The 20,762-nt window shown below is 40.2% G+C and overlaps 1 protein-coding gene across 4 annotated transcripts in view; it reads left to right on the top strand.

The window, feature by feature from the left end:
* The window catches only part of NTNG1 (netrin G1), a 334,904-nt gene that overhangs the window by 1,324 nt on the left and 312,818 nt on the right, over positions 1–20,762 (top strand). For 3 of the 4 annotated variants that reach the window (XM_023509790.1, XM_003784092.2, XM_003784094.3), the window contains exon 2: positions 6,862–7,626. In XM_023509790.1, coding sequence (XP_023365558.1) covers positions 7,381–7,626 — 246 coding nt within the window. In that variant the 5' untranslated portion in view covers positions 6,862–7,380. Of the gene's footprint in view, positions 1–6,861; positions 7,627–20,762 lie in introns of those variants that run through there. The other variant, XM_023509791.1, reaches the window with a different exon arrangement.

Genomic DNA, 20,762 nt, shown 5'->3' with positions numbered 1-20,762 from the left:
CACCCCCACCCCTCCCGCTCCGCCCGCGCCCGGGAGGAGGCTCCGCTGGAGCCGCCGCCGCCAGCCGGTGCGCCGCCCGCGGGCTCCGCTGCTGCGGCCGCCGCCCGAGGCGGACCAGGCTGTGCAGGGCCGCCGCCCCGCGCCGTCGGCTCGGCTGCGGCCCCGCGCCCGGGCCAACCGGCCACCGGGTAAGTGCAGCCGGCTTCCCTCTCCTCCAGAGCCCCGCGCCCCTGTTCTTTGCCCCTCTCCCCCGGGCGTCCTCCCTCTCTCCGGGACCCCCCGGTGCAATCCACAGGCGGGAGGGAAGGCTCCGGGTGGCGAGGAACTTTGGAAAGCACCCTGAGGAGGCAGCGCGCGGAGCCGGTGCGCGCACACACACCGTACACTCTCCCCCCACGCGAGTCCGGCGAGGGTGCGCCCCGAGCGGGCTGCGAGTCCCAACCCCGCCGGCGGGCGCGCCGCGCTCCCCTCGCTCCCACCTGACCACACACACCGCTCAGGACGCCTATCGTTTTATTTCCTTCTGCCAAGTCCCTTTGCTTTAGGGGAAACAGGGGGACACTAGCCCCGTTGCCGGCCCTGTAGAGCTAGTTGCCACACCGAGAGCTTTGTAGTCCCCTTCTTTTAATCCCCTTTATTGGTGTGAGATTAAAGCGTTGCTATCCCGTGCTGGGCAGCTGGGGAGAAAGGAAAATTGCAAGAGGGTAGGACTTGGTGTAGGAATGCTGTTTGGTGTATTTCCTCAGATTCTTTACTGGCATGACATTAATAGGTTAATGGATTCGGCTAGAGGCATTAAATTGCTCTCCTGTATGGGTCTATGGATATCTATATATGATACAAATAATACTGAATATTATTGGGCCTAAAATAACCAATTAAGTGATTCATACAAGGGAAAACTTAGATATAAAAAGAAACTGCGCCCTCTGCTGTTTATTTTAGTAACCTCACCGGGGACCATTTTTTTTTTTTTTTCCAGAAATCCACTTAAGAGTAGGTTGTCATCTTACAGGGCAAGGAAGAAAAATTCCTAGCGGGGATTTTAAAGCAACTTTATTTGGAAGAGTCGCAGGTTGGGTTCCTATCATTGCATCGGGTACAGATTTCCAGTGAGTAGGGGGTCTCCCCCTTCCTCTTCCATTCTCCTCTTCACACAGGAAATAATAGAGCCACTCCTTATCATAACAAATTGTCGATCTTTGGAATGGAAAATTCTGAGTAAGATTCAGAATTCCACTAAACATATGGTGAATCTGGCAGTAGATTTTCTCTAGAAATAAGACCCTGTTTTATGACTGAAAATACTAAAAGTTTTTTTCTCTTATAGAAAGGAAAAAAAAAAACCCCAGAAAGATTTCCTAAAAAAAAATCATTTATTCAAATATGGTTAGTGGTTATGCTTGTTGGAAAGTTTTTCAAAAATTCCCCTGTGGGGGGGAAGTTTGGCAATTGAGGAGCGTCTTGAACCTGGGAGAGAATTAGCAGCCCCACATTTCCTTAAGTATTTTGAACTGTGTCACTTTGAATGCCTTGCCCGCCTCCCTTTCTCTTTGGCAACGAAAAAGCAGCACAATAACTGTCCAAGATTCTTTTTGAAGATAAGCAACTTTCAGTTTTTCATTAAGATAAAATTGGGATCTCTGCATGTGGATCAGCATGCCCAGTAAAAAATGCATCAAGTATTTCACACATTACCTTGTTCTAGCTGACATACGAAAGGGAAATCTTTACTTTTATTTTCTGGATGCTGTGAAAGGAGATATATTTTGCCACTAAAGACCAACATGAGGGAATTCAGGATTCTATATATTGGGCTATTAATTTAATGATACTTCTTATCGTGAAACTTAAGAGGAACAATCTTAAAAATTTTGTCAGGAAGCAGTTTATTTAGACATAAGGCTGTTTTCCTATTAAGTTTTTTGTTTTGTCAGCTGTCATTGGGCATGTGTGCTAGAATGATTCAGGTTAGCTTTTTTCAGAAGAGGCTAATGTATTTTGCAGTTTCCTTTGTATATCTCCAGTTGGTGCAAATACCTGTCCTTGCCTCTATTCTGAAAAACATCAGGGAATATGTTTAAAAAGTTAAGCCTTTACACATTTAGTTGATAGGCTTAGTAAGTGTTATAAAAATTTGGAGAGAGTTTTAGAGTTACAGAAGCACTGAGGCTCTTACAAATAAATACCGTTGTATTCACCTGAGAAAATCAGTTATATATTATCATTGAAAAAACATGTGTGTATGAATTATGTTGTTTAATAGAAGGGGGCATATTAGTCAGTCAGGTCTTAGGTTAGTAAGAGGTTTAGCCTACCTTTAAAAATAATTTTATTTTCAGAATCCAAAATTTTGTGTCAAAACTTTAGGTGGGTGTAGGTTTCTCGTTTGTATATTTGAGACCTTGGATTTCTGAACTTCCCTGTCTGAGCATGAAATATTTGTTACTTACATGACAATTAAACACCAGAGTTTTTTCAGGCTTACCTGATGTTGAAATAATTGTATGTTTTATTCCAGCCCCAGACATTCTATAAAATATGTGTCCTCTAGTGTCTCCAATCAGTCTTCTCTGGGTGAAAATAGAGATATTTCAAATAGTAAGGTGTGTTACTTGGTTTTGTTAAAAATCTCATGATAGACCATGGCTCATAATTTCCAATCAAGTGTGAGTAAGGTACGCCAATGATATTGCAGTGTGTGTTAAATCTCTTCTATTTCCAGAGCCAGTTAACAAAAGGATAGAAGCATATGTTTCTCATTAAGGTGACTAGAAAATGCTTCCTTCACAACAAATAAGTCCAAAAAAGGATTGAATACATGATAAAACATCTTAGGTAATGAATTTCATTCTGACTATGTTAGAAGCTGCTGATTTTGATAGGTTGAGAAATATGTATGGATTTGTCTCTTTATATATTTTACTCAATGGTATATGATGAGAGTCAATTTTCCTTTTGTTATTTCCCACTCAGAAACATGCATATTTATAAAATCATTCATGTCTAGTAGGAATGAGTCAATAGCTATCTATTTCAGGTACCCCTTGAAGAGGGAAATATTTATGAAACAAAGGGCCCACTCCCACCACTCCCACCTCCTAGTGAGATTATATAACAAAATGAATGTTCAAAGGAGCCAGTTAGATTAGGAGATTTACTGGCAGTATTTTCCTTTCAGTTGATGAAATTGGCAATTGTTTTTGGAATATCGTTGTCTATCATTTTAATTATTATTCCTTCCATGTAATATTTTGGAAGGCTTTTTTTGTTTTTTCCTTTCCAGAGGAGAGAAAGGGCCTGTGAAATGCCTTCTGCAAAGTTAATCCAAAGTGGTGAAGAGAATTAGCTACAGAATCCTGGACAATGTATGCGTTCTATGTCTGCAAAGCCATTTTATAGTCCATTTTAGTCCCGATCAATAATACCTGTCAACTTGAGGGCCGTGACATAATTTTATCTTTTTTCATTGGCTCCACAAATTTATTTACCAGAGGGCTGTGAAGTCTTTGCAGCATATTAACAGGTATTTTTGTCCAGGAGACAGTCTCAATACTTAAGTTCCAGGCACAGGTGACGGCATTATTCGATTACAGGGAGTTTCCAAGGTTTGCAAAGAACTAGAATGGGGGCTGCCCAGAGCTCATCTGCAGCTGTTCTTATTTAGGTGACAAAGACAGACCCCTAAGGCAAATTCAAAGGCCACAGTACTTGGCAATTAGTTCACTTATGGGCTGGAGGGGATACACGTTTAGTATATTAACTCCCCACATATATCATTGAATGTCCTTCTCATAATGGGTTTGCCTAGCTATTTGCTGTGGTGACCTAGCTTTTAAGAAGCTATTGATAATTTTAACCTGGTTGAAAGCTTAGCCAGATGGGAACCAGGGCCATATTAGGTAATGGAGGTTAAGGTGTAAATCATATTCTCTTTTTTCATCGTTTTATTTTGTTTGAAAACCCTACCATTATGCTTTAATAGCAAATTCCTGGTTTGGGCAGAGGCTTCTTTTCCATTGTGTGTCATGGAAGTTCATAGGTTTAATTTCTTACTAATTTGAAGTTTAGAGGATTTTTCTTTGAAGTGTATGTGGCACTGGGGAGGAAGGAGACCCTGAAATGAAGGACACCCCTTTATGTGATGGTACAAACATAAAAATGAGAATAAAATCAAATGATTATATTAAAGAGCAACTTAGTGCCCCCCTGCTCCTGATCTGTAACATGCCATGGTCAATATCTTTTTCTGTGTCAATGGGAGCTCATTAAATGTAAATTCTGCAGCCTAACTGAGCCATGCCATATTAGTGCTTGCCAAAGCTTGACATTTTTAATACATTAATAATATGTCTGTAATGTAATGGAAAACTATTAATCACAACTGGTTATGTGCCAGAAATTTAAGCTATAATTGGCTGCTTCTTGTCAAGAATGTCTGTTGCACAGTCCTGCAACTGCCTTGTATTCAAATATCTTGCAGCCCTCTGCATTTTTCCTTGTCAGTTCTCTAAATTCGATCAATGGTGTGGTCCATAATTCTGTGTAATGACCATCATTATCATTCTGGTATACTTCCATGAGAATTCGTTATAATGGGGTTGCTGTTGTGTCAGGAGTTGGTAACGGATTCACACACATTCCTTTACCATCCAATTTTTTCAAGTGCAAATACATAGGGTGTCCAAAAAGTTCGTGTGCAATTTAAAATTAGTGTGCCATTTTCAACTGCATGCGAACTTTATGGGCACCCTGTATTGTCACCGTGTATTTTGTGATCACTGTAGGGCAAAAATGTGAGTGAGGCCAGGTTACTTAGGAATAAACAGGTAAGGGGAAGATCATTTACTGGTTAAAAAAAAAAAAAAAAAAGCGAAAACTAATCTCGGGAAGCATTCAGATATGTACTGATCCTTTTAAAGTAATATTAAAAATGAACACATAATGCTCACTCAATTCAAACTCAAAGCAGTCCTTTCCAGGTCTTCAAGATTCTATTGTTCTGGATAAATAACCTGCTTTGCACTTGAAACTAAACACTGAAGTTAATATTTTATGATTTAGTGGAATTTACACTGCAAGTTGTGGTGCCCACTTCCTCCCGCATCCTGGCAAGTGTTCATTTCCTCTTATGATAAAGTGAGAAACACATTTGAAACTGCATCTAGGAAATGGAGATGTGTGTCATTGTAACACCTGTTCAGATTGTTACTTGTCAAATCGTTGGATGTTTCTGAAAACATCAACTTAAAATTACTGACAAGTCTGAAAAAAAAGCGCAGGGCTGTAGTAACACAGCACGTGTTTCTCTGGGATTTTTTTTTCTTTCTGGTTTAAGATTTCAAATTGTGCTTAACGTAGTGGAGACTTTAGGTTGCAAGGAAAAGGCAGATTCAAATCTGCAGTTTGTACATGTTTAGACAGACTGCTAATTATTGCTTCATAGGAACTCCAATATTCAACACTTTCCCTAATAGGAAATATCACCAGTTGCAGCTGTATGATAACATTTTATGAATTGAATATAATGAAAATTGCACTTGCATCCATAAAGCAATTATTATAAATTACTTTGCTATGGAAACACAATTCAACCATCTGTTGGCATTTCGTAGTCTCCGTGGCTTAGTTCATTTTAAGATGGTATATTATTTAAAGATAATGAATTCCCTTCATAAGATGGTTTGAAGATAGTGAACGTCCATATTTCAACAGTTTAGTGTGAATTGAAGGGTCTGGAATGGGATTTTCCAAACCCGTAGGCTTTTTTTGGTCCCTTTTGAGTTGTTTACAAAATAGTTCATGGGAGGACTATGAATATGAATGAACTAATTCAACAAATGCTTTTTAAAAAAAACACCTAGTTTCTGTTTAGTTTGCTTAGATTTGGAGAGTGGTCTCTAAAGAGAAAAGTTGCTCAGTGAAACTCACCAGTGACTTGTACCCATAGTTATGTAGGCTGCCTTATCTGTTAATCAAAAGTACTTCTAAACAATATTTTTTATTTTCTCTTAGAGTTAGTGCCATGTTATTCTGCTTCATGGCCTGTTAACTCACCCTCAGCTATTTTTATATGTGCATTTTCAATTGTGCGTTTTACTCCAGTTTTTAGTTTTAAAGCTGCATCTAATCTTCGCCTTTGGGACAAATTCTCTTCTGTAACAGAAAGTTAACGACAAATGCAGATGTAATGGCTATAAAAAGATGTTAGCAAATAGAAAATTCGTATGAAAGGAAAATTTGCTCCTTTGCTTTTATTTTTGAATTTTTTTTTTCAGTGACCCAAGTTATTTTGTTCACTAAATGCAGCTAAACAAAATTCTCCCAATTCTGCTAAGCCACAGGGAGGGACTCCTACAAACAACGCTGGCTTTCACTGGAGCTAACAAATCTAAGAGACATACGAGGAATTTGGAGATTTTTTAGGGTCTCATTGCCAAGAGACAAAAGGGCCTACAAGTGGTTGGCATTCCCTTGTCATGGTTATAAAAGCGTCCATGTCCCTCATTGTGCCCCTGGAGGATTTTCTAGCACTGCAATGTGTGAGAAATGTTTAAATCCAGCTACTTGCTCTCAGTTTTGCCAAGATGGAAATACCATTTTTGAAGTGTAAATCTGAAACTCACCTGGCACACACACATCTATCTTTGTTCTGGAAGAGTTAAACTCTGTATGGGAGATTCTCCCCCACATAAATGATTTCTCTAGTTTGCTCATTCTAGCCAAGCAGCTGAGGAAAGGTGATCCATATTACACCAATTTGCTTTACGTTGCATCAAACCTTCAAAATGTCAACATGTCATACGTTTGGTAATGCATTGATTCTGGGACAATAACTCTTACTCTTATTGTTTCTAAAAGGGTGTTGGTGCCAGAAGAGAAGCATGATTGATGGGAAACAGATACCGGCCTACGGACTCCCGTCCTTCTGCGTCAGATGCTGATGTCTCTGTGCCCCTGAGCACCCCCCACGAACTGTGCCCTGCGAGGACCACTCAGGGTTACTGGCTGCACTACGGGACAGCCATCACTTTGCTCAGTGACTGTCTGCGACTGGACATCTTTTACAAAAACCAAACTAGACCCGAGTTTATTTCATAGCTATGTTTTAGGACAAAGAAAAATCTGCAAGTCGCTGTTACGGCCTAACACCCCAGCATGTTAGGCTTCCACCAAAGTCCTCAATAAATGCACAGTCTCCTCACCCTTCCCATTTGGTTTCAGAATCAGCTTTGAAAGCCCATCCTCTGTTTTGTTTTTAACATACAGACCTACCTACATAGAGACACCATATATATCTCTATATATGTATTTCTAAAATAGACACAGACCATAAAGCAAACTGCTTGAGTTTCCTCGAAGATTATAAAGGATTTAGAGATGTATTTGTCCAGATTCCTCTCGATTCACGCCCTTTGGGTTACAGTGTCCTCGGTGATGCAGCCCTACCCTTTGGTGTGGGGACATTACGATGTGTGTAAGACTCAGATTTACACGGAAGAAGGGAAAGTTTGGGATTACATGGCCTGTCAGCCGGAATCCACGGACATGACCAAGTACCTGAAAGTGAAGCTGGATCCTCCGGATATTACCTGTGGAGACCCCCCTGAGACATTCTGTGCAATGGTGAGGCAACTTTTTGAGTAGAATATATCATGTAAGACATCGGGTCTAGTTGCATAGGCGTACAGATGCGGTGAGTAAAAAGGCTTAATTGATGCAATGAGCTGAATCTGCAGCTGGCAGGTTTGTGTTCACTGGCTGGCTTCGTTCTCAGTGGAGGCTCCCACGACCTGGAGTTCAAGTTTGCCCTCTTGATTGAGGCACGGGAGCTCACTTTCTGCTTCCCTGCAACCTAAAATTTCCACTGAGGCAGGTGTAATATATGTGTTATAAAGGAAAAAGTCCAGTGGAAGGTTACATTTGATTGGAGGCTGGGAATATGATTAGGGCATTTCTGTTATGTTAAGGATAAAATCCGGTGGCAAACCAACTAAAAACACATGGATTTCCTCACACACGTGTGTAAGGCTGGTCCCAAATTCTGTAGTTCAAGGCTAGATTCGATTTCATGGTTTTCTTCATCAGGAAGCTGATGGGATTTGGAAGTTCTAACTAGGAGACCACTGAGAAGAAAAGCAGAGGAGACAGGGACTAAAACCCTCGTGAGGAGCTTTTGAGGAAAAGTCTTATTTGCCAACTCCTTTATTTTCAAGGGTTGTGGTTTTCTGGAGGTAAAGATGACCACTGGAGGGCTGGAAATATATTTATTAAAAAGTAATGAGCTGGGGCATACAAATTCAGATACTACCCCTTGGATAAGGAGACTTACAAAATTCAGTGTTCTTGGGGGTGTATGTAAATTTTTTTTCAGGTAGAAAGTTAAATACTATGTGAAAAGGCAACGTTGGAGTGACATTATGAATTTTCACGAAGGGCATAGCTGACCATGTACTTAGAAAGTATTAGTGAAGCAATTGGTGATTACAATGGTATAAATTAATGTGCTAAGGAATTTGAACAGTGGGTTTATTTGGTTTCTGTTTTCTTTTCAGTTATGTGTAGTCTTTATTTGATACAAGAACTGTGATCCCATTTTTATTCATGTAACAGATATAATTGTATAGCAGATATTAATGGTATTCTTACCTGATTTTATTAACTTGAACCTGGCCTGGCATTTTCAGGATAGTGAAACTATTAATCAAAGGAGCATCTGTTCACAGTCCCAAGTGAGTTAAATTAGCATAAGATCATCTTAGACCTAGCACTTAGAGTTTTGTAATAGGAAACAATTTTGAGCAATAAAGAGTGTTTTCACCTAAAAGCTAAGGGCTTGCCATTTTTCAGAAGTGCCTTTGGGGACTGGTTTGAATTATAGTCTAAACCTGATTTTGTGGAGAGTGAGAAAAAGAGCTTGGCTATTAGGTGTCACTATGACTAAAGTGCCCTGAAAGACTAAATATTTCAACAAGAGGACCCGTCTCTCTGGGAAACAGGTATGTGCTTTGCAAAGATGTTGTGTTTTAGAAACCAGAGACTTCCAGAGAAGGTGTTTATTCAAAAATATTAGCAAAACTATGAGAAATCTTTAAAGGAGAAGAGACATTTGTTGGCTTTGTAGAAGGTTTTTAATAGTTTCTTAGAAAAGGTCAAATTTAAGATCTCATTGCAAATCTGGGCTGAAATTGCTGTTTGGGTGACAGGCTGTGCAGTCTTCCACTCCTTACAGCAGAGTCCCGAGGCAACTTTCATGTTGAGAGCATTCTAGTTCTATAGATTATTTTATATGACACGTGCAACAATATGCCTCTTCTGGAATTGTTTAATAATTTAGAGAGCTAAGTAAAACAGCAAGCATCCTCTCTCAGGGAGCCTCTTCCCCTGTGTAGTCCCTGTGTGATGTGTTGAGGTCGTGGTGTGTCTGGACAGCTCCCTTGATCTCAACCTCTGGTCAGAGAAGGCTTCTACGGCTTTACTCCTGTCCATCATTTGGAAGGGTTTGCTTGGCGTCTTCAGCATGTCCCTTTCTCTCATCACAAGCAGAAAGGGCACATCACAGAACTTCCCATGACTGCCCTTCCAAAGGATATGGTCTAAGGTTCTTAAACAAGTCCATTCCTAGCAGAGTGGCTGAATGATGTTAAAGACCAAATGGGAAACAAGAACTAAAATGGGATCCCTCATCTTTCTCGAGACATCTATGCGTTACAAGTTCACATGAAACTCCCCAAGGCGGTCTTTTAAAAGACTGCATCTTAGTGTCGTGCAGACCTGCAGAAACCTTGGTGCGTTTAACCTTGCTGCCTCCTCTGTCTTGCAGGAGAATGGCTTTTCAAGGGGGCCTGTAAGTTTTGTGAGATGTTACTTATCAATGCTTAATTTGTATTCTTTCATGTGTGTGTGACGGGTACAACAGATTTAATAATCTATCCTTGAAATACACACTCTGGGACTATTTCTATGCATATTATATGCCAAGTCAATGATAATGGCCTGATATAGCAACACTTCCTCTCTGCACTTTTGGGTTTTTCCATAAAACTCTTCAGCCTTAGGGTTCCTGACACAAGGCTATAAAACTATCTCAGGGTGCTGTCATGTCAGACCTGTTTGGTGCTCCTTAGCCCAGGGTCTAATGGGGATCCATAAAGTCCTTTGTGTTATGACTTACGGGTTCTCGGCCCCTAGACACTCACGGCCACACCTGCTCCCTCAGAGTCGTTACGGCCTATTACATCAGGGTAGCTGCCACATAAGCGCAGGCGCCACTTAGCCCCTATATGTAAATGTTTTCTGCAAAATGCTTTCAATAATCCGTTGCTCGGCTAGTGACACCCTGATTAGCTGTGACTATAGAAATTCTGAGCACCGAGGGGACATTTTGGTGAGAGAAATGCCCTGTAATTTCCATAGGCTATTTCTTTAATACAGAGTTGAAGTTTGTTGGCATTGCATGAAGAGTCCACCTCACCGCCTTTTGTATCCGCTTCATTCCGTGCCAGTGACTATCCGCGAATGTCGCATTTACTTCCATATAGAATGAAATCTGAGGGAAGAAAGGAGCGTAACGATTCCATTTAACAATAGATTTCTGCTGATTAACCTCACTGACGTAAAATCGTCAATGTGAAGTAATGTTAATTTGTTCTCCGTTAATTGTATCGGTATTTATAAACACTGGTTTTCCTATCAACATGCATATGTATGTATGAATTGTGTATACTGAAAACCCCACATTTTCTTTTTAATTGCCTATGCTCTTTGAAAGGTGATGGTGTCTGAAAAAGATGGTTGCTGTTCTTAAGAACCTGAGGGGTCCAGGAGGGTTAACCATGGTTTTTGGTTTTGTTTTTTGTGGTGGTGGTTGGCTGGAATAACACATGGGTATAGATTCTATCCAGTCAGCCCCATGAAAAGCCTCAGGTAGCTTGGATTTGTCAGGCAACACAGATCATCTAGAAGCTACAATTTGTATCAATTTGCATAAAGAGCAGATAGGATGATCTGAACCTGCGCGTAAAGCTGAAGGGACAAGGCAGAGCTCTGACTTGTGCTTTGTGTTTAGACAAATCAGCTGTCATATCCCCGCAGAACACCCCAGTGGCTTAAAAATGGCAAAATTATCTGCAATTATCTTTAGCCTGCAGCTCATTTTCGGGATAAGCTAAACAGAAGCTTTGAAAAGAGGCCTGCAGACGGAAGAAGTCATGTGTGTTTGTACAATTTATGGCACAGAAGTGCTGATGACTGGAGAAATGGAAGCCCTTGAGTGCCGCTGTGGATTTCAGAGCCAATCAAAACTAAATTAGAAAACAAAGATTATTAAAAAGTCTTCTGTGCATGTAATTTTGGCATAATATTATGAGGTGGACATTAAATGTTTCCCTGGGAGACTTTCAGCATCATTAATACAGCATGCCTTTAATTACAAGGAGGCTCATATTACTAAAAAATTGGAGAAAATAAAGTACTCTGAGGTATAGTTAGTAATACCTTCATTATGTTTACTGAAATAATTAAAAGAAAGGGTGTAATTTTTCTCAATAAAATGTCAGAATTTGAAATGAAAATGGATTTTCTTTAGGAAATTTACTAATGTGTGCCTGTGCTCTCAATAGGCATTTATTCAGGTCCATTAGAAGGTCCACTAATAATCATTCTGTATTGTGCTATTTCCAGATATGCTCCCATTAAGAACAGAACTTTAATTATTGTTAAGCATGGTGGGGAGAGAATGTTTCATTATGTTCAAACAGAATTTACAAAAGTAGTCAAAAGCGTTCTTGTTCATGATTTCAAAAGAACCCCAGGAAATGAATGAGGGGTAATGCGTAGTCTCAGGGCTATCCATAACTTAAATTTCTGATTTGACATCAAATCAGGTTGCCATCTGGTGGCTATCAGGTGGTTTTTGAGAAATTAATTTAATAAACTCAGTTACATTTTCAATGACATGAAATTAATATCAATTTTCCAGACCCTGAAAATGACGTTGACTTATATAATAGCCACATAATCTTAAAAATACGCTCTATTCACATGAAACATCATTCAATAAATGACGTTTTAGTAACAGTGACATCTTTCATTTGAACTGGTTTATCCCTTAGTTATGCCAGAAGGGAATTTTTAAAAACCTTCAGCTTTTGGAAGAACCTTCAGTTCTTTTCTTACTAATCCTTCTTTATTATTCATTCATTATTTAGACTTTTATTTCTCAGAAAAGTTTAAGTCCTGTTTGCAAGGGATTAAGTTCCAAGAAAGCCAGTCTTTCTGACTGATATCACTCTCTTACATGTTTCTTGGGGAGCCTACACTATTTCCTTTTTATCTATGGCAGGCGTCATCAAACTATGGCCTGTGGGCCACATGTGGCCCACCTAGGACATGTATCCGGCCCACCGGCTGTTTTTGCCGCCGCTGCCTGTCCTGCTTAGCAGCTGACTCGTCCCGGGGCCCGCAGTCCGGCCCTCCAACAGTCTGAGGGACAGGGAACTGGCCCCCTGTTTAAAAAGTTTGAGGACCCCTGATCTATGGCATCAAGTCTAACGTATTTTACCTACTCTTTAAATTCGGCTGCGTTAAACCTTACTGCCCACCACCTCCCATCAGGACCCCATAGCATGTCCAGGGGACTGAAGGTTGGCCATCTGACTGGGACAGGACTATACTGAGTTTGGGTTGAAGCTGCCTTGGCACAGCACGCCCAGTTTATGGGGGAGGCCCCGGGAAGGAGGGGGAAGGATTCAGGAGGGGCTAACAAAACTCAAAGCTTTCTTAATGTCATTCAGGGTTCCCAGGGGTCCCTCTGTGGACGGGTGTTTTTGTCTTTCTGGCACTAACGCTTCCCAAATATTATTGCAGACTCTTGTGTGCACGTGAGGTAAACAGATCATTCAGCAGGTGCAACCCTAGTGGTGGTGAGGAAATCAATGAATGATACGTGGTTGCTGCTGCCGAGGGAAGTAAGGAAGAGTCCTCTGCAAAATTAATACAAAGTCGTTCGTGTGCATCCAGCGGGTGGGAGACCGAACAGAGGAGGGGAGACTGGCACTTAGGAGTTGATGGTGAAATCCTTCAAAGGATTTTGAAGGATGGCAAAGGGCCACTTGGAAAATATTGGGCACAAGTGCCTAATGTGAAACAGTGTCAGTAAAGAAGAAAGCGAAAGGCTGGGTGGGGGCAGATGACCTCGCGGCATTTTACTAACAGCCTGGCTGCCTGGTGAATAGTAGAAGGACTTTTTATATCTGGCAGCTTGGAAGAGGAACAGAAAGCCATAGAAGCCGATGACCTTTGTATATTTGTATACGTATTTCATATATGCATGCATATTTATATTTATTAATTTAGGAGGGACGGGAATACGCTGAGTAAGATATATCCGGGTCATCTGCCTGGAGCTCCAGCTTTGCATAAGGATTAGGGGAAACAAATTTAACTGACTGCAGAAATGCAGGAGTTCGTAGAAGTGAGCCATTAGGCTCCAAAATAATGACTGCCTTGCGGTAGGCTGCTTGAAATTCTCTCCTGAGTCCCCCCCGAAGGTAACTTCGTCTGCTTTTAGGGTAGAGCTGTGTTTTCAGCGTTTTTCGACCTTTTTTACCTCGTGGCACACTTGAACCTATGGTTAAACTTCTGTGGCACTCTTACATTATGTGAACCAAAAGAAAGAGTTAAGAATATACTTAACTGTGGGTTGAACTTCTTTCAAAAATAATTTAATTAATAAACTTTAAAAATCTCACGGCACATGGGCTGAAAATCTCTAATTTAGAGGAACATGCCTTGAAGAGTGTGGGAAGCCGTGTCCTTCAATGTCCTAGTCTGTCCGGACAGTTGGGGGTCTGCTGGGCCTTCTTCTCCAGCCTTCTTCATGGCTTGCTCTGTGTTTTTGTTTTTGTTTTTTAACATGGATTTTAGGCTGGGATCTTGATCCTCTGATTTTAAGGATGAGTGTCATCAAACAAGAAGCCCCCGGCCTCGTGTCACCTGTTTGCCAGGACAGGCAGAAGATATTCCTTTCATTTGGCATAGTCTGGGCTCCACTCCACATACTCTTATCCTTCCCATCCTTCCAGTCTAGCATATGTTTACTGTAGTCCGACTCTAACTGGATCACTTCTCTGTAAGCGAAGAAAGCCACCCGGGAGAGCCACCTCACTCGCTGATGCAGAGTAGGATGCACCAGAGATTATCAATACCGTTTTTATATCACATAGCATTTAACATACTCCTAGACCACAAATAAATAATAACACGGTTTTAGTTGCATTATTGATCGATAGGTTGAATAGCCTCCATCATGTAGCGCATGACACCATTTCAGTCAATAATGAGCCACTGCTACCATCGCGGTCTCCTAAGATACCACATGTTTCCTGAGCCTCCTCTGTGTTTAGACATGTTAGGTACACAAATACCTAGCGCTGTGTTACAGTTGCCTACAGGATTCAGTATGGTAACAAGCTGTGCAGGTTTGCAGCCCGTACCTGTAGGTCACACCACAGTCTAGGTGTGCAGGAGGCTGTGCCATCGGGTGGTGTAAGTCCACTCCACCTTCACCCAGAACGAAGCTGCTTAGCAGCATGCTTCCCAAACCTTACCCTGCTGTTAACAGACACAGGACTGTATTTGATTAGCAGAATGTCTTCTATTTCCTGAGAGCTTTTATCATAAGTAGAACGTTTGTTTTTCCTCTGAAAGTTAATAGACAACTAGAAAAATTTAGCTACTGTCCTTGGGGAGCTTCTGATGATCTTCTCAAAAGAGAGATGGAAGAGGCAAAATCCTCTGAGTTACATTACAGTATTGTCTCTGATTATCTTCCCTTCTTGACATCTTGGTGTTACTGCTGCTCTTTTTTCTATTGTTTATAACACTATGTTGAACATCCACCAAGAGAATCTTCTCTGAGCAGATTCTTCTCCCATCATACCAAATCTCCCGTATTATTTATTATTTCTTTTTTTAAATTTCAAACTATCAAGGGGGTACAATTTGGTTACACAGTTTGCTTATGTAAGGTTATAGACAGAGCTAATGGTTTCATAAATTATGGTATATATATATACCATGGAATATTCAACCATAAAAAGATAGATTTAATCATATCTTTTGTATCAACATGAATGGAATTGGAGACCATTCTCCTGAGTGAAGTATTGCAAGAATGGAGAACAAACATAACACGTACTCAGTACTAAATTGGAATTAGCAACTCTCCCACATTGTGTGAATATGTTCTCAGGACGTTGAGCACCTCATCTCATATTTTGTGGAAGATAAAGGGTAGGGCTCCATGCTGAAGGATGGAATTGCCACTGATTGGAATAGGCATCCCATGTGTCAGACACAGGGGGAGAGGTGTCACAGGCCTTAGGGGGTCCCTCCCGCTCTCGGGTCTTGCTCTGTTTTGTTCATACAGGAGAGGGTTTTTGGAGGCAAAAGGAAGCCAGCTTTGGCCACCTGGGGGAGAGCAGTCAAGAAACTTTAGGGAGCATTAAGCTGGAGATAAGTAAATTATACCTTGTAAACTATACTTGTGGCTTTAACACTTGCTTTAAATTGATTCACAATGAGAAACAGATTTTATGTTGGAACTCAGTGAACACACGCTTATCCCCACACACGGCCAAAACAAAAGCTTCACGAAAACAGGACTTACCCTTACTCTGGGCCATGCCTTCTGATCTTTTTCCTTTATATTTCTTTTTCTCTTATTTAACAGATAATTGAAAATTATGTACTATTGTGACCCACCTCTTATATGTAGCATCATTTTTAAAACTTTAATAAATGGAAAAATACTGTACGTATCACTGCACAATGTGCTTTTTTAGACCCAGCATTATGTTTTGAGATAAACTGTTGTATAGCATTCTACCATATGGATATCTTTTCAGCCAGTCTTCCATTTCTAGGTATTTAGATTGTTCGGTGTTTGCACACTGAGGCTGTTAACAGTGTTGTCAAATTACCCACCAGAAAGGTAACTAATAATTTACACTCCCCCCCAAATCTTAGAAAAATGTGCTATCCATCTGATCCTCATCCATACTGGACATTCTAGTCTTAATTTTTCTCTTAATACCGGGCCTTAGCAGTTTACCCAAAAGAATAATGACAGAATAGCCCACCACTTATTCTGACTTGACGTGATACAGGGACATATTTGAAGATGACAATGGCGCTGTATTTTTTAAAGATTTATTTATTTATTGTAAAGGTTGATTTTTAATATGATTCTTGGCTATTGAGCTTTATTTCTAGCTGTAGTGGTTTTAACTCTTTTGTACTTTTTGCCCCTTTTCTAATATTCCAACTTTTCTACTGAAACCACCAATTAAAAATATATAATGTATAAATACACACACACACATATACACACTCACACGCTGTTTGGGGCTTTCCTATGAACTCCATTTTTTGTCAGTTTAATCAGTTCAAAATATGAATATCCTTTTTGCCAAAAGAACAGATTTCATTTCAGAGACTTTCTCATGTCCTTCATCTTGTTTCAATATTATGAATTTTGACACTGGACATTGGTGGCACGGACATAAACATTAGGGGTAGGAAGGATTCACCTGAGTGCCTGCTTCTATCTTCTGTTCCTCTGGTGAGAACTTTGTAAAGGTATCATTTACCTTTAAGCAAAGTATCATTTTTCACTTAGCATCAATTCTTTTGGAAATAGTTGCATCCTGAAATAAATGTAATCCTTGTATAAAGCTACTGTTCTGAAATCTATTTGGGTTTCATTAATAGCTCACTAGAGCAATAGGTAGGCTGGTTTTTCATATGCCTTCTTTAAATTTTAGAGTATCTTATAAAAGGGGAAAGTGATAAAAGTTGTTTCACAAGTATAATATTGCCAAAAAACATACTGAGATATGCAAGTTGTAAATTTCTTCTCGTTTTGCTGGGAATAGATAGATTCACATAGTATCTGTTCCATGAAAATTAAAGATATAAGCTGAGGAAGAAACCAGAAGTGGTTTTCACTTTTTAGGCTACTTTGAAGCTGACTTCTAAAATATTAAGTGAAGAATTGAACTGAAATTCCTCTAATACAGTGGTTCTCAACCTTCCTAATGCCTCCTAGTGCCACAGCCCTTTAATACAGTTCCTCATGTTGTGATGACCCCAACCATAACATTATTTTCGTTGCTACTTCATAACTGTAATTTTGCCACTGTTATGAATTGTAATGTAAATGTCAGATATGCAGGATGTGTTTTCATTGTTAGAAAGGGGTCGTGACCCCCAGGTTGAGAAGCCCTGCTCTGAAACAAAGAAATAGTTCTTTTGTTCCAGAGAGTGAGGCCCGTTGAAAGATCCAGTAGCTGACGTTATCATGAGGTCATATCTGCACAGTGATTTTTCACCATCAACTCTCACTTTTTGTTTCTTTCCTATTATTCCTTTTCCTTTGGGGGAATGATAAAATGAAGAAATCAAATACACTTTCAAACACTTTCTAAGCATGGTCTAAAAACTAATCTTGTGTTTCAGCAATGTTGTCATGGTTCCTCAACAGTGATTTGTTTGAGAGAAGAATTCATATGTGGATACAAAAGATCAGACAAGTGTGAGGAATATGAAACCTGCCTAAAAGTTAGAAGACTATTCTAGAAAAAGAACTCAGTATTTAAAGAAAAATATTGCAGTGTGCGCATAGGTGCCAGGAGACACGAGCGTGGGATGTGTAAGTTGTCTGCCAGATGTGGCGAGCTGGGATTTGCAGGTCGTGTGAAGGTTCTGACAGAGGACCTCAATCTTTTTGGAAGTGGCATTCAGAAGTTCTGGATTTCTTTGTAAGTCAGGGTGGATTAAGGTCATTCATGTGGTAAACCATCCATGTGCTCTCTCAAGAGAGAAGCGAATCCAGGGCGTGCGGCTGTACCAGTTACAGAAGAGGGGGATATGTGCGTGGCATAGAGGAAGGGAGCTTGGAAATGAGCTCAGTATGTGAATCCAAGATTGGTGGTGCACGTCTGGACCATTCAGTATGCATTTTGATTTCAAGGTTTAGAAGGACTAATCTTATAGGAAGTGTTAGGGGGATTCTCATCAGCGTGAGAAAGTCACCTGGCTCAGAGTTAGGTTCTATCTAGCCATCACAGGGTCAGTGTTTTTTCTAGTCCAGAGCACAGTGTGGTGCATGTACATGTTATAGTACTTAATACGTGTTCATTAAATTAAACTTGTACTATATTTTTACAAATAACATTTGCAGCTGACACAAAGAATTTACATGGTGCCACACACTTACTAAATGCTTTGACTGTGCTTGCTCTTGTAATCCTCAATCCTATCTTAACTTTATTCAGCGGGTGATGTAATGAAGGCATGAGGTTATATAATTTTTCTTTTTTGTGTGTGGTTTTTGACCAGGGCTGGGTTTGAACCCGCCACCTCTGGCATATGGGGCTGGCGCCCTACTCCTTTGAGCCACAGGCGCTGAGCCCTAAATAATTTTTCTAACTACACTAGGAACAGGATGTAAACCCAGGCACTCTATGGCAGTCATGTTTTACTCTTAAACTGTTCTGTTCCCTCCTAATTTTATTTGTAGCATGTGATATAAAATCATGGTGAAAACCTTTTTAAAAATCGCATTTATGGTTTGGACTATGAGCTAGGCATACTATGATTTTGTTATTTAAAAAGACTTTTATCCGAAATAACCTTAGAAAATTGGATTCCGTAAACAGAGCGTACGGAATGTTGGAAAGACACATTACGTGATGAGCGTCTTCATTCAGGGATGAGAGAACCGATCAACAGTGTTTGTTTCCATTCTTGCTTTCTTTTCCATTAATGTGTTCATATAAATGGAAATAAGCTGTTAGAAATCGTCGCGAGCAGAGTACATATTGTATTCACCGTTTAAAACCAGAATAATAAGTCAGCAACTGTTGGCTAGTTAACAAAATCGTAGTCTTGTGGGTGAGGTGTTGAGAAAAGTGGTTAGCGTGGTGGTTTTGTTTTGTTGTAGGTTTTTTACAGTATCAATAACAACTGTGATCATATAGCCAACTGCCTACATGCTGTCTCCGCTTGGATGTCTACTCGGCATTTTAAACTTAACGTGTTTATTATAGAACTCTTGAGTTCTTCTCCCCAAATTTATTCTGCCTGTAGTCTTTCCCGTATCTGTAAATGGTGGCTTATATTCATATAGCCACGCAAGACAACAAATCTGAGAAACCTCCTTAACTCTTTTATATCCTTGACGCTACATACTAGCAAGTCCTTTTAGCAAAACCTTCCAAATATACTGCGAGTTCATCTATCCCCCCACCTGCAGCACTGCTAACAGGCTAGACGCCAGCAGTGTCCCCTAATTTATCTCCTTATTCCCCACTTTTGTCCAATTTATCAAATTCACATAGAATTATGTTTTAATTTATAACATACACTATAAAATGAAAAGATATGTATATTGTAGGTAATAAAATTCGTCATATCTGTGTATAGTTTTAATGATCTGAGGCAGTCAGGCCTTCCTTAACATTCTCTTGTAACTTTGCGTCCATTCAAATTATATCCAAATTACATTACTACAGTGATGTAAATGATATCTAAATATTATTAACTATTGTTTGAAGGTCGCTATATCATCTGGCCCCTGCACACTCTCTGACCTCTGCGGCACTGCTCCCATTTACTCCATCCTCCCCAGCTGCACCCTCTTGGGGTTCCTCACAAACCCGCCTACTCCTGCCCATTGGCTGGTATCTCCATTCTCAGTACCTTCCCCGGGTTTGTTCTCATCTTTTGTTCAGGCCTCTGCTAAAAAAAAAACCATCACAAAGGGGCCTGTCTGACCACCTTATCTAACATACATCTCCGCTCGCTCCCTCGTTTACCCATCCCCCGAGCCTGAGTGAGTTTTCTTTATTGTACTTGTCACAGGCAAGAAACTGAAAACATTCAGCAATCAGGACAGCACGAGTGCCCCCCCAAGCAACAGAGATATCACTGGCCCCTTTGTGACTATCAGCCCAGTTATGAATGTTGGATTTTTATTATATATTTGCTCATTTATTTATCTCTTTTCCCTTTCAGAATACGCCTTCCAAAGGGCAGGAACTATGTTTTGTGTTGAATAAATGAAGGAACTGTTAAAACAAATGTTAATGTGACCACAACATTCATTCAGAGACTCTTGCTCTTTGGGTTTATTGTACCCACAGGCCCTTAATCTTCAAGGCCCTTAATCTTGAAGAAAATCATTAAATATTTATTTGTTATTAAAACTTTGTAAAGTACGTACACAATAACAAATACATCCACAACCACCACTTAGAATTTGCAGTGGTAATATTCTATTGATTTTGTTAGGAATTTAAAGAACTGAACAGACATTACTGATAAAGTTGAAACATCTTTGCCCCTATCCCTCCATCCGTTCCTTACCTCCTTCTCCCAGAAGAAACTGGTATCTTGAATTGGGTGTATTTTCTTCCAATCCATGTTTGTACACTTTTTATACCAAGTTTATGTGTTCAAAAATAATATGTAGTTTTTGTTTTGGGTTTTTTAAGTATTACCATCCTGAAAAAACTATTGCATAACTCTCTTTGGAATATCATTTTTGTAAGTTATCCATTTGATCTACATAATCTAGTTCATTCATGTTAAAATACTATGTGTGGGCTCGGCGCCTATAGCTCAACCGGCTAAGGCGCCAGCCATGTACACCTAAGGTGGCGGGTTCAAATCCCCAGCCCGGACCCGCCAAACAACAA

The sequence above is a fragment of the Otolemur garnettii genome, unplaced genomic scaffold, assembly GCF_000181295.1.
Source record: "Otolemur garnettii isolate 467f Iridium unplaced genomic scaffold, OtoGar3 scaffold00010, whole genome shotgun sequence".
Classification (NCBI taxonomy): Eukaryota; Metazoa; Chordata; class Mammalia; order Primates; family Galagidae; genus Otolemur; species Otolemur garnettii.
This window is presented reverse-complemented; position numbering and strand designations above follow the sequence as displayed.